Below are 14,683 nucleotides of genomic sequence, written 5' to 3'. Positions count from 1 at the left end.
AATTACAATAGCTAGGGGCATAGGATTGCATAATAATAGTACAACCACAAAAATGCAATTATAAATTCAAAACTCCTTATGTGATTATCTTTTTCAAAACATGACACCGCCTTGGCTGCAATTCGCGTTATTACTCTGTTATAGCCATTTTTCGCAACACTGCGAATGTTTCCGCAAATGCATCAGCGACCGCATTTCTTCCCGTGATTGCACCTCATTTGAAGGGCATGTGCTTTGCACCTAGGCTGTAGGATCGTTATTTCTTTTGTGTACCTTGAGCCTTAATAAACATGGTGAATACATCCTTCTAGTTGAGTTATTTGTGTCGAAAAAAGAAAATGATGGTCCTACCTGTGTAGCCTCTTCTCTTTTTCCTCAAAATGCCCAAGGATTTTTGAAATAAAAAGAGAAGTGGAGGACAATGGTCCGTTCTCGCCTAAATAACAGGAAGAGGTGGGAATGCACAACTAAGACAAGATCCAATTCAAAACAAGCTCATTGGATGTATTTTTTTTCCTTGTAACAATTCAAACAAGTAGACCACGTAGAGGCATAGATACTTAAATTGAATAAAAAAATTTACAAACCTAAGATAGAACTTACAAGTTAACAAATAGCCTCATCCCAACTTAGAAGAAGGGTGGCACTAGGTTGCCTTTCTAATATGCTCACAAATTTAAGATTCAACATAAATTATAAATATCCAAATGAATAAGCACCAATTCATCTTGTATTCTTACCTTCATTCAGCATCTCATGTTTTGACAATGTGAACTTCTTCTGAAAATCTAATTGCATATTACTTGGTGGAGTAGAAAGTAACATTTCTTTCCCACCATTTTCTGATAGGCACATACAATCTTGATCTTTCACAATCATTAAACTTTCGTTTTTTAGAGCTGCATCATCCTTAGCCATTGAACTTCTTAATTCTTCTCTAACATCCTAGACATTTAAGCATGATGAGACAAGGACATAATAGAGGAAGTAGCTAGTAGCAACATGATCAACTTACATTGAGGAAATTTGTCACTCGCTCAATTAAGCACATTGGAACGCATTCAAACTCCATATCCTACAATATTTCAAATAAGTGATATCAACAGATAGGCTCGTATAACAACCAATGAAGTTAATACATACTTCTCTATGAAAAATTCAACATTGTTAATCTCTTTGTTTTGTCATCCACCATAATGCTTAAGAGGAAAAACAATTTCAGCCTCTCAGTTAAACAGCCAAAAACTAAAAAAGACCTTTATTTTCCAATTTCTGCAAGACATACACCCTCCTTTTCTTTTCAAATGTCCCATTTGGTTTGGGCACGTTTGCCAACACACTAATACTACCCTTAACATCTCTAATAGATATTAATAAACTTTATGTTGTGACAAATTAAATAAGATCTCATTTAACTATATTTTAACATATAGATTAAGAATAAATTACAAATTAAGAGTGAATGATGAATAGTGTCCAAAAAGCAAATGAGACGCTTGAAAAAAAATGGAGGGAATATATTATATTTAAATAAACGAGGGGGTGTCCCTCATATATAGTAGAGAAATAAATCAGGAATGAGATGATGGATGCTCAAGTGTAATGGCATTACAAAGCAGTATTCTTATTAAAATCTGGCTTAAGTATTCCAATTGCCAATGGCTCATCTCCTTTTCTTTATTTATTCTCTTTTACTTATTCCTTACAGGTTAATGGAGTGGAGAAAAATGACATTTTTCCACGGGTTTTGAAGGATAAGGTTGTAAATCAGGAATGAGATGATGGATGCTCAAGTGTAATGGCATTACAAAGCAGTATTCGTATTAAAATCTGGCTTAAGTATTCCAATTGCCAATGGCTCATCTCCTTTTCTTTATTTATTCTCTTTTACAACCCTTACGGGTCAATGGAATGGAGAAAAATGACATTTTTCCACGGGTTTTGAAGGATAAGGTTGTAAACATCAGCCCCTCTCCTACCCATTACCTTACCCTGGGAGGTGCCACTTTAACGGCATTGGGGCAACGCTATGTTGTTGTGGTTTGATTCTGCACTAATAAATTGAATCCTTGCTAGCTAAGTTCTAACAAAAGCTTAAACCAAAAGAAAAGTATTCTGAACATCATCAATACCCTAGCAGGGTGTTTTGAAGTTTGAACCGCCAAATGCCAGTGTTAGAAGTGTAAATTATATACTAATAGTACTGAGAAAATGCTTACTTCACTATTCAAATTTTCATCTTTTTAAATATACTAATAGTACTAAGCCACTTGAACAACACCACATGCAAGGATCAACATCTAAGATGTACCTAACTAGAAAGAGTTGCAAAATACCCTTGAACAAATCTCAAATAGTGAAAGACTGAAACAAAAAGGTGTTTCCATATTTCACAGTCTATCAACTAAATAATCCAAAATATCACTCTCAAGACCATCAACTCCATGATTTAGAGGATAAGATCATCAAACAGGTTGATTGACATCTTATACAAAGAAAACAAGAATCAAATTTTGCAAACAACTGACAGAGAGGAAAGGTACATCCAATTTGTCCACCTTAGTGGACAAGCGTCTAACCTCAACACGACTGGAAAAGATTCCAGTAGGGCGAACAGATTCAACAGGATTAAATGTGTCAAGATACCCTTCCATTGAGGCTCGCAATCTGTGAGAAGTTAAATAGGTCATTAGATTGTCCCAAAGTACAACATAAAATATTGATAATAAAATAATTAATAATTATGGATGAAGAGTATATAAGGAAAAAGGCCATCAACAATACAGATAGCTCATGGGAAAACAATACATATAGCTTAAGGGACATAAACATATAACCCTTTATGTCCTGTGAGTTTACAAAACCAACAACTTTTCTTGTCCTCACCAATTCCACTTACCCTAATAAAAGTAACCAAGCAAAGTGATGCAAATTCAAACAGGAGTAGTAAATTTTATACTTGTGGAATGTAGTTATCTTCCTTGTTAAATGGATATCATAAAAAAACTGACAAAATAACTTAGATTTACAGAAAAATGGCAGTTTTCAAGTCAATATGTCTATTATCACTAAAAAGAGAAAATATTCAATAGAGGCTACAGTTTAGAGGTAATTAATCCGTGGACCTGGCTGGCAGCCACACCCAGATGCCCTACTGATTTAGTGAAACTATTTGCCAATAGATTTGTGTGCCATGGGCTTGCTGATAGACGCAGCATCAACCAAGGATCTTTTCATGAGACAAGATAGAAATGCCAAATTTCAAGCTTTCTTGCATCACTAGATTTGCTTTCTATACAAATAGGTGATATGTTCTAAGCAGAAAAATATATTACCTTTATCCTTTTGACAAAGATTTGTACAGACAATTCATGTTACCCCCAATGAACAATTATGAGTCATAAGAGAAAACAAAGTGCGAATCCAGCTATTCAACGATAAAAAGTCAGAATTGAGCATGCAGAGTTATCTAAGTCTCTTCTTGGCTATATTAATGAACCAAGAAAAGCGCAAAAGCAGAAAATTCCTTATTCACCACCTAAGGCACATAGCAAGTATGAAACCAAAGAAATTAGGTCAACGTAGAAGTGGGAAAGTGACAATAATTCATCTTGCTAGATATTAAAAAAATATTATAAATTTGAATACATTACAGTTTCTGCAATGATTTCCCAAGTTAATTTGTTTTGGTTCATGTACCAGCCTACACATTGTCGGGATCAAGGATTTAGCATTGCTGTTGATAAACTTGCAGTTTCTCTTTGCCAAAATATAGAAGAAAAACAAAATGACAAAGACCTCCTAAATTTCACTAGGCCATCGTAGAAACTGCCGATGACTCATAAGGCTAAAGTGAAGAGAACATTTTTCTGAGATACAAAGGCACTCATATTTTTAAACCAAAAACCAAAGTTTAATAGTACCTTGCACAATCGGGATTCATTTCCAAGTACGCCTTCACATTGCTGAAACACTTTTTCTCCAAAATGCTTGATTCACCACAGTTCGAATCTAATGTTGGCAGCAACTTACAGAAAACTTGATATACTAGCAACTGAATACAAAAAAAAAAAAAATAAAAATAGGGTGGAACTCTTCTATACTCAAAATGTACAAGTGAATGTCAGACAAGTGTAACATGGAAACCTGAGTAAAACCACGTAGCGTATGGTGGTGGGACGTCAACAACGGAATTATAGGTGGAAGCAATTCGTTCAAATGCCTAGATTGAACTTCTACTTTTGCATGGAGCATGACGTTAGCCGCTATATATACATATGACGAGAGTGCCTGCATTCATTTCTCATATTAGTTATCTTCATCTGAAACTAATTGATATCGATAATACATGTGTTATATCTCAAGAATAACTAAAATACAATATTCAATCCATTTACTGCCTCAGTTCTAATTGGTTGCAACACAACCTGTTTGGAATATTTCACATTAGTTGCAATAGTATTTTAGGAATGTTACCCCACCTACTTTTTTACTTCATTACAATTTTAGGAAAGAAAATAGAATTTCATGCACTCAACAAATACATGATAGGAGAATAATGAACTTTTGTTCATCACAACTTCACAAGTGAGGTGATATCAACTCATGAAGAATTACAACTATTACGTGGCTTACCCCTAATATTAACTTATTTTACATTTATTTTAGAGCTAGTAAGGTCTAATTTTGATTCATTTACGACTCATTATATTAGTATTCCTTTTGGATTGTAGTACTCTTTTTTTCTTTGAACAAGTCTTTTTAATTATAGTGATCATATTTAATTTTGGGAAGTGAGTAAACCCTATTTTATTGAGTAGGAATCAAGTTTAACCCCATAAATACCCTTACCAACATTAATGATGTTGCATAACTATTTGTGTGAGATTCATGATTCAAAGCCAAGCTTATAAGCACTTCGATTTTATCCTACATCATCATCTTTGTAATGTATATCCTATCCTAATAATGATACATTCATGATCTTTTTTCCATAATAAAGTCAAACCTTATATTTATTCCTTCCTTATCTAATCATCATCAGTATCATAGTTTGTTTCAACCTTACATCTATTGATATGAGTCAGACCCATTTAATTCCACTTTGATCACAGAATACCCATGATCATCAAATACCATTAGTGCATCAATGATCAATCTCCATTCCCTTTTATCTTTGACTTGAGCGCCTTAAATAAAATTAAAGAAACAATTGCTATTGTTGTTGGTGTTGCACAAAAAAAAATGCAATGACAGGTCATTCAAGTGAGCTTAATTGAAGCTTACACTCATCCAAATGTGATCATCTTAACCATTGGCTAAACCATAAAATTAAAGTAAAGAAAACCTTTACACATTTGCGAATGAAAATCTCATAAACTAGTACCTCAAGAACAACACCACTAACACCCACCCTCAAAAAGGAAACAAATGAGTCATAATTACCTGTATAATAGACCATGCAACAAATTTGAAGGAGAATGTAATTATTTCAGTGGAAATAAAATTAACAAGAATCCAAATACAAACCTGAGTCTTCATACTGTAATCACATAAAATAGGCACTAAATGCTTCTGTACCTGTGGAGAAAGTAACAAAAAACAAATGCAGATGCTGACTTTGTCTTTTAGATATAAGAATGAAAACTTTATCTGAAAAGAGAACTTAAATGATACCAGAAGTCCTTCAAAGAACTTCTAGAACTTGATTGTACACTATCAAAAGCCAAAACTCTAGCAGCATGTATAAGCAAAAGTTTGATGACATACCAAAAGGCATACGTTATCCATGTGTAACTCCATTAACATAGTACAAAACGGCACAAGAGACTACTTAAGCCCATATTTTAAAGCAACTTATCTAATTGTCTGAGTGTTAACATTACACAAAATTCAAAACCATTATTGTAGCTCAAAATGGCTCAAGATGAAGAACCTAGAAGATGAGGGGAAAAAAGAATAATCCACATAACAAAGGATAGGAAAATTGGAGATTGAAAGAAGAAAAAAAGAGGAAAATAGACTACATATGATTGCACGAGTTGGAAACAAATATTAAGTATGAAGACAATAACATAGCAGCGATAGATATGCACTCCTTCCGGCTTTACTAAAATTAAGCAACTCTTCTTTCAAAAGTTAAACTTAATTAAAATAAGCCAAAAATTATTTTATCGACACTTCAAATTAAAATTAACAGCACTCATGCATTACACAAGTGGCAAACAATTAATAATCAAACAGATTGGTCACATACCAAAACTGGAAATTTCAGGTAAACATGTATTGCAAAAGTTTCCATGTATTGCCGAACTGCAGGCAGGTTATTTCTCTGAAAAAAATGTGACTATGATTAGCTTGCTACACCTCCCCTTAAAACAGAGAAATGTAAGAAAAGCATAAACACATCAGAAATTATACAACTCATTTCTAAACAATTAGAATGGACCCAGTTTAACGTAGACAAAGTCGTTGACCTACACTTAGGTAATGCTTTCATGCACATTATACACATTGGCATTGACGAAGATTTGAACAAAATAAGGTTTTTTTAAAAAAAAAAAAAAAATCCCAAAGGGAGCTTGGGATAATTTTATTTCCCAAAATAAGCGAATCTGCGCCCAAACCTATGGTATGGAATTGCCCGCTTTTACCAACAACGAACCATCTGAAATCAGCTTAGCCGTTGGTCGTTGTCACTAGCAAACTATTTTAAAAGAATTAAACTACAAAAAATAAATGACGAGCTGCTCGATGTTAGTAATGGGCTATCTACAATTTATTTTCATGAGCTTTGTTCTTTTTTATATTGAGGCATTACACTATCAATTCAGACTAAGATACAATGGCATACCACAGGTTCAGACACGATGACTTATTTTGGGAAATAAAATTATCCTAAGCTCACTTTGGTTTATAATAAAAAAGCTTATTATGTTCAAATTTTCGGCATTGACCTAGACCTAATGCATATTGAATATCAGGTGCATTAAGCCATCAAGTAGGAACAATAAACTTTGAGACATAGCTATATTTGAGTTTTCTTTACCCTAAGAATAAAACTAAAAGTTTTAATGATTAGTGTACACCATTATATGTTTAGAACATTTGACATTGAATGCTAAAGTTCTAAACTCCTAGCCCTGATGAAGACAACAATTTTTAGTTTACACGAATTCTCAAGGTAAACGAATTCATAATATTGTAACAATGCTCCATTTTCAAATTTCTTTTAGGTTACTTTCTGATACATCTGTGCCCACTTTTTGTTTGGTATAATATCATAGATAACATGATGATAAGAAAAGCAACTACAGATATAAATATACCCTTTTACTTGCATTTTTTAAAATATTACAGAATGTTATTAGTGCGCAAAACAAATTGATGCTTTTAGAAGGACCTTGCTCTTTCTATTCAACTCCCCCATCTTAAATATTCCCTCTTCGTTCCCCTTTTCTAAGTGGAAAACCTCACTTCTTTCTCAACTCCGCCGTCTTGGCATGTTCAAAGTCATGTGAAGTTAGCATATAGAGGCGCATAAAACACATGATGATTGATCGATAGTGCATGAGGCAGTCACCAACTATCCGCGTCTTGACTTTGTATCCAGCACTTTCTATGCTCCTCAGAATATTCAATTAGCAAGTAAGCCCAAGGATGTTAAAGTGCACATAGAACCTTTAGATGTGTTCTTTCTAAAGCAACCAAATGACACCACAAAGTTCACTGTTGAATTCCATATCATGTACGTAGCATTCACTCCATGAGTCATAGTTATCGCTTTCATCTCAAGAAAATCATTTTTTTTTTCTCATTCATAAACAACGGCTTTTTTGAGGAAACATAGAGAACATTCGATGTTGCAAAGAATATACTTACATACAATGATGCTGACAAGCTCTGTATTACTTGTTGAACAATATCTTCACGAACGAAATTTGAAAGAACGCACAACATTTGCAAAGCACGGACTTTCCGACGATGAATCTGTTTAATAAGAACCCCCATCACAATAGGGCAAACACCATAGAAGTTGCCCAAGTTAACTAGTATTGAACAGCTAGGTTGATTCTTGACAGTGAAAATCTGATATCATTTCACATTTGAATTCCATGTACATATTGAAGAAAGTTTCTCAGCCTAGCTTGAGGAGGTTCAACACTTACCGCACTATGCTTCTTATATAGTTCCTTTGCTAGATCCTTGTCATTAACCTGCAAAGTTGGTTAAAACTAAATGACGAATACTGTATATGCAAGAATTTGTGAGGATGTGATAGAAAAACTTTCCGGAAGTAATAGTAGTAACATGAATATTAAGGGAAAAAAGGGATAAAAAGAGCCAAAAAGAGATTTCGAACAACCCAAAACAAAAGAAAGTACAATATAAAACACCACATGATTGACTCTAACAAACGCAAATACACACCAACGAGTTTCTACCAAAAATTTTTCAGCTACTAACCACTAACTATCCCTACCCATATATAAGAAAATCTTTTAACCATATGATAGACAGTAAAAGTATTCAAAAAAAATTGAGAGCTAAATGATTAATTAATAAGCTCAAGTCAAATTCAAATATTACACAAGTCAAATTGAAGGAAAAAGTAATGCTATTTCAGCATTAAAGCCCTGAATCTCAAGAAACAACGTAAATGGTGTGAGTTCGGAAATGGTTTTATACTTTCAACATGTATATGGTGTAAAACAGAATATTATTGTACGTTGGCTGCTCCAATCACAAATAAATAGAAGGCACTCACACACACATGGAATAAAAACTCCCCCAATACGTTACGTAACAACCGTTATGTAACCTTTTTGAGAGTTGTCACAACGTTAGTCTCGATATATAACGGTGCCCAAATTTTCACGGTCAAAACGTCGCGTTGACCATTACATAACATTAATCGTTATTTCCCTCTTCGTTAAAATTTCATATACCCATTAACTTCAATTATTAAGATCAATTAAAACATTGTTACTCATAATTTTAGTTGTTAAACAAAATAATTAACTACTAAGTTAAAAGATTATACACGTCACTATCTCATATAGTGCAATAATAATAGTTATGGCATATTATCGCATAATAATAGTAGTTCGACAACCAAAATGCATTTATAATTTCAAAACTCCCCTTATGTGATTTTTTTTTTCAAAACTTCACTGGCCGTGATTCGCGTTATTACTCTGTTATAGCCGTTTATCACGACATCGCAACCGTTTCCGCAAACACATCCACGACCACAATTTTTTTCCATGACACATATACAATAAATACAAGTTATATGGCTAAATGAAGAACTAACATGTTGTGCACAACTTAGAAGATTATCAAAGATGACCATATTAAAATGTGAATTAGAAATGACATAAGTTTATGCTCAAGCAAAGTGATATCAAAACCTCAAATTAACTCCAGGCCTCCAACATCTAAAAAAAAAAAATCAAGCTCTTTGGCATCCACATAATAATGAGAATCTTGAAGACTTGAAGGAATGTAATATCATAAAAGTTGTGAGTCCATAAATATGCTTACAAAAATGACTGACAGCAAGAATATTTCTTGTTCTTGTTCACATACCAAAAAGATTCCCAAAACATTCAAACAATGCGAATATAAAAAATCTATCAAAATTTAAGAAAAGAAAAAGAAAAAGAAAAATAAGCATTTCAATTGCACTTGAGTTGTACCAAAGAGTCAAGAAGCTCCAATAAATATAATTTTCCAGATTCAAGTGCAGCACAGCTAACATCAGTTTCTCCATCGGACCCAACCATCTTAGAAACCTCCGCGAGTTTATAAAAGAGCACAGCAACTGAGACTCGTGCATACAACTCCGTATTAATATATGCCTAATCACATAAGCAAATTATCAACATTACATACCATTAACATGAGATAAATGGAAACAGAAAGAAAGAGAAGTCAACTAGCAAAATGTTGAGAAATGGGGCATGTCTAGGGGTGCACAAAGTAATAAGGAATGTGAAAACTGATTTGCCTGTCACACTCAGAGTCACAGCTAGAACACAGAAAAACTGAAAGCATCTATTATACTAGAGATTTAAAACTCTAACGTATTTTACCTTTATATCTCATTCGAATCTAACCAGATGATAGCATTTTTACTTCGCATTTTCTAGCTAAGCCCATCTTTAAAATTAAGATTCAAAATTAATCAAAAATTCTATATCTCCCTAGAACCAAACCATAGCTTCTATTAGCAAGATATACTAGTTATCATGATGACGACGATGAATTAAAATCTTAAATTCTCAATAAAATATCTTAGCCCTGCTTCTGTCTGGGCGACTGACAATAATTTACAATCATCAACTAAAGTGTACTGCAGTTTAATGTAAGTTGAAATAAACATTAAGGCTTTAAGCTTAACTACAGCCCATATTATCATAGATTGCATCTGAAGCATCATAAATACGATGTTGGGATAGATCACATACTTCCATCATCTCACAATCTGGAATTTTTGCCAACAATGATATTTCAGTTCTTGCGTAAACATTGTCTGTTAGTTCACCTTCAAAATCCTCATCAAAAGCAACTGGAAAGAAAACTTTTTTTCTGTTATAAATCTGTTAAGTGGTTCAACAATTATCCTAATAAAAGTGAACTATAAATAATAAAGAGCAATAACAAGCAACTCACCAGAACCATAAAGTGTCAAAACCTTTAGCTCTTTCATGTAATACTTGAGGATAGTAGGATTTAAGAGCCACAACCCTGTCAAGTGAAGGGCGGCAAGGCGAATAGTACGAGGACTTTTCATTCCTTCTTCAAGAACCTTTTCGCAAAACTACAACAATGATGCAAATACATCATGCAAAGACATGAAAACTTGGAAATATTCAAAGACCAAAGTGAACGTAAAAAATGCATACCCACTTCAGCGGACCAGGTCCATTAGAAGCCACGTGCATTTCAATTTCTCTGAAAACAGATGCATGCAGCACAGCAGAGAGAAGTGCTGCAATTGGTGCAACCCTTCGCTTATTGCAGCTGGTGTGCAGTATCCAGGAAGACCTAACCAATTGCCATATCATCTGGACACAATATCAGAAAATCATGTCAACCCATAACAGTAACAAATCAAGAAAAATTAAGTTAAATCAATCCATACTTGTGCATCAACCCTGCTAGAGGCTGAGACAAATGAACCATTTGGCGCTAATAGATCCAAAACCATTCTGACAGATCTCAGCATGGACAAAACAGAATCTTCTCCAGCATTCTCCAGGCTGCATAACTCATTCAAGTAGATACGGTAGAACAAAACTCCACGTAAATTAGTAAGGACTACAAAAAATCATTGAACACTTAAAACTACGAAGACAATATGATACAGATCTGGTTAATTTGTGATCTTCTATGAAAGAGTATTGGGATTCATGTCTTACCTTTCAACAAGGTCAGTAAAGATAAATCTGACAGTGTCATATGAGAAGAAAGTAATATCATGTCGAAGCTCCATTCCATTTTGAATAGCATGATAGGGAAAGGATAATATAGCTTCTAGGCATAGCCACTAAAACATTTTAAAGAAAATGTTAATTCAGTATGATGAGATGGAAAGAAAATAGTTAAACATAGATATGTAAAACATAAAAAAGTAGCAACGGGTTGGGGAGAAGGTGATAACCAAAACAACCTCTCGCATATCAAAATTGCTGTTACAAAGACCTGAAAATCTTAAGAGAGAGCAAAGTTAACAATTATAGAGATATACCTTCCAGTTCATCAGCACAGCCCTTCTTGTTCTTGCTAATTGTCGTACAGCAAGAAGGCTATTTATATGATTAAGAAATGTCAGCACCAGGGGATCAAGAAGAGGCCTATCATTTGCCAATGGGTCCGAGGAATCATTCAGATCTTGAATAAAACTGGCAGTTGCTGGAGAAATCACTTGTAAAGAAACTTTGAGAGCATTACCCAGAGCTTCGTACGCCGCCAAATGTATTTCTGCATTAGTCTGCTTGAAGACATTAAAGAAAATTGAGTGGAAGTAAAATTAAAATCATATCTAAAAATGTGTCGGTCAACATAAATCAAAGTCCTCATTTGTCTCCCTCATCATGCTGCATTTATAAATTGGTAAGAAAAGTAATTGTGGCTTCTTGTTAGTGGGAGAATAAGACCAAAAAAACAAGTTGATGAAAGAAATATGTTAATGAGATGTAGAGAGAGATTGAGTTTGTGGACATTGCCTTCAAAGTCTATTTCAAAGTCATACAATTTCAAAAGTTTGAAAGTTGTGTTACTTTTTGAACATTGCCTTGAAAAAAACCTAAATTTATTAAGTTGAACGTCACCAAAATTACGAGAGGTACTCTGTAAGGCACGATACAAAGCATCATTTGGCCTCATAAGCATGTTTTTTACCAAGTCATGCCTGCCTCACATTTTCCACGTCACCAAAGTAAGTCTACTATACATTCATAATGCTTAAGCTTTGGCAAGCTTTTGTGCTTCAAAATACTCAATGAGACAAGTAACCATGGGCTTTACACCTCTACTCAGCTGAGCCTTTTCAAACAAATCAACTAAACCCAACCTTACCTTTTCCATTAAACTCCATGCCTGAGATCAAATTCTAAACTGTGACATCTCCTCTATTGATATCACAAAAAAACTTATATGCATCCTCCATCTGATCACAATTCTCATAAAGCTCAACAATTCCAATCTTTCAAGAACTAATGTGTTGTGATCCCAGTTTTATCACCTTACTATACACAGTTTCCAACCTTTAAATCAACAAATATTGCAATGTAACTTAATAAAAATCGAAAATAAAAATTCTTTTGGTAAATCAAACATTAAAATTTTATGAAAATTTTTGGGAGCTAAGTGGGGTAAATGACCCCATTGCGTTGCACTTAGCTCTGACGCTGATTCTAACCCCAATGTTCTATAAAATCAAAGAGATGTATAATCTAATATCAGTACGAGTGAAATAAGCTTTTCAAATATTCCCTTGGTAAATCAGCTATCTTTGCAGAAAATAACCAAGATTAATCACAAGAAAAGTACGCTACATTCAATATTGCATAGTTCTCTAATTTCATTTTGGCTTTCTTATCTCTGCCTAATATCCATTCCAAGTATATTTTTTTCACTAGTTCTCCCAGTTACTTACGAATAAGACAATTTTTGTAAATAGCACATTCATTTAAGCCACCCACTTGTTCCGGTTGCCAGAGATGTTCAAATGTTCTTCAGCATAGTTCTCTAATTTCATTATTCCCTTTCTTATCGCTGCCTTATATCTAAATCAAGTATATTTTTTTACTAGTTCTTCTCCCAGTTACTTATGAATACGACATCTTTTTTGTAAATAGCCATCAAACCTACCAATTCAGTTTATCATAAAATTCCTTAAGCTTGTTCTATCAACATCTTTGAATTGGTGATAGGTCTACACTACAGGCATCACACTGAAAATTAAAATCATTTCAAACTTTTACAGTACCTCACAGTCACTGATGGCCGTGGAAACCAACATGTGGAAATTTCTCCACAGGAAAGTGGAGGCAAGGTTTAGTCGAGCATCTTCTTTCAAATAAGCACACCATGATGACACATTTGCAACAGTTCTCACTGACACAATCTGCCAACACATCAAGAAAAGGATTAGATGAAGTAACGTCAGGAATAAGCACACAACCACCACATTGTAGACCAGAGAAGCAACTTCATCCATAACTCAAATTATAGACAAGAGTAGCAATAATCAAGTAACCAATAGACACAGCAGCATGAAGTGGATACTCATGACTAGAGGAGCGGGTTTCGGCTCAGGTCATTTTTGACGTGGTCAATCTCGAATGGGATCATTTTCAAGTTGGGTCAACTCGGGTTCGGGTCAATCCACCGAGTCAAGTTTTTATATAAAGCAATATCATTTTTTTCATTTTTTTTTCCCAAAAAATTATTCATAAAAATTTTATTATTTTGAAAAAAATATTTTCTTTTTAAAAAAGGACAAATATACTAATTTTATGACCACACAAAGAAATGTTCGACTCAAAACACAACATTGACTAGAAATATAGTGGGTTTATGCTAAAATAATGATGTGGAAGTGAAAAGGATTAATTAAATCAAGCAGAACGGTTGGGTTTGAGTTACAGTCCGATTTGACCCAGTTTTCCAGTATTTTCGGACCGGGTCATTTTTGGGTCACAAATCAAACTTGTAGGGTTATAACCCACTAAACTCCGGTCGGGTTCCGGGTGAAGTAAGAATCAAACCCCAAGTATAACCAAAAATAGTAGAAAAATGGAGGCCTATCTTACTTGTCAAGAAAAGCAACAAACCTATAGTTACGATGTGTTATATGCTATTTCCTTCATAAATTACAGTCAAGAGTCACATTTTGATCACATTATATGACTAACAAAGTAATCAATGGACAAAAAATACAAGGGCTTTATTTGGTGAAATACAGTTGTCAATAACAACCTTAATCTAATTTACATGCATATTCAGAGTCCAATAAAATTTTTAAAATCTTATCTTTCTAGTTCTTGTTTCAAAAAGGATGCAATTTAAAAATATATTTCTTCTTTCTTTCTGAAAAAGACCGACTTATTGTAGCTATGTTTTTCATTTCTTTTCTTTTCTTTTCTTTTTGTTTTGCCTACCACCTACTTAC

At 33.9% G+C, this 14,683-nt stretch overlaps 1 protein-coding gene across 3 annotated transcripts in view; it reads right to left on the bottom strand.

Moving 5' to 3' along the window:
- Positions 1–14,683, bottom strand: part of LOC130800073 (uncharacterized) — a 47,133-nt gene that overhangs the window by 2,579 nt on the left and 29,871 nt on the right. For 2 of the 3 annotated variants that reach the window (XM_057663422.1, XM_057663423.1), the window contains 17 exons: positions 13,499–13,636; positions 11,756–11,998; positions 11,427–11,554; positions 11,150–11,267; positions 10,911–11,072; positions 10,678–10,825; positions 10,473–10,573; positions 9,702–9,863; positions 8,169–8,216; positions 7,882–7,989; positions 6,257–6,331; positions 5,530–5,580; positions 4,147–4,290; positions 3,924–4,054; positions 2,580–2,667; positions 1,016–1,075; positions 741–945 (listed from right to left, as the gene is read on the bottom strand). In XM_057663422.1, coding sequence (XP_057519405.1) covers positions 741–945; positions 1,016–1,075; positions 2,580–2,667; positions 3,924–4,054; positions 4,147–4,290; positions 5,530–5,580; positions 6,257–6,331; positions 7,882–7,989; positions 8,169–8,216; positions 9,702–9,863; positions 10,473–10,573; positions 10,678–10,825; positions 10,911–11,072; positions 11,150–11,267; positions 11,427–11,554; positions 11,756–11,998; positions 13,499–13,636 — 2,110 coding nt within the window. Of the gene's footprint in view, positions 1–740; positions 946–1,015; positions 1,076–2,579; positions 2,668–2,705; positions 3,704–3,923; positions 4,055–4,146; positions 4,291–5,529; positions 5,581–6,256; positions 6,332–7,881; positions 7,990–8,168; positions 8,217–9,701; positions 9,864–10,472; positions 10,574–10,677; positions 10,826–10,910; positions 11,073–11,149; positions 11,268–11,426; positions 11,555–11,755; positions 11,999–13,498; positions 13,637–14,683 lie in introns of those variants that run through there. The other variant, XM_057663424.1, reaches the window with a different exon arrangement.

Source organism: Amaranthus tricolor, chromosome 14 (assembly GCF_026212465.1).
Source record: "Amaranthus tricolor cultivar Red isolate AtriRed21 chromosome 14, ASM2621246v1, whole genome shotgun sequence".
In the NCBI taxonomy this organism is placed as follows: Eukaryota; Viridiplantae; Streptophyta; class Magnoliopsida; order Caryophyllales; family Amaranthaceae; genus Amaranthus; species Amaranthus tricolor.
This window is presented reverse-complemented; position numbering and strand designations above follow the sequence as displayed.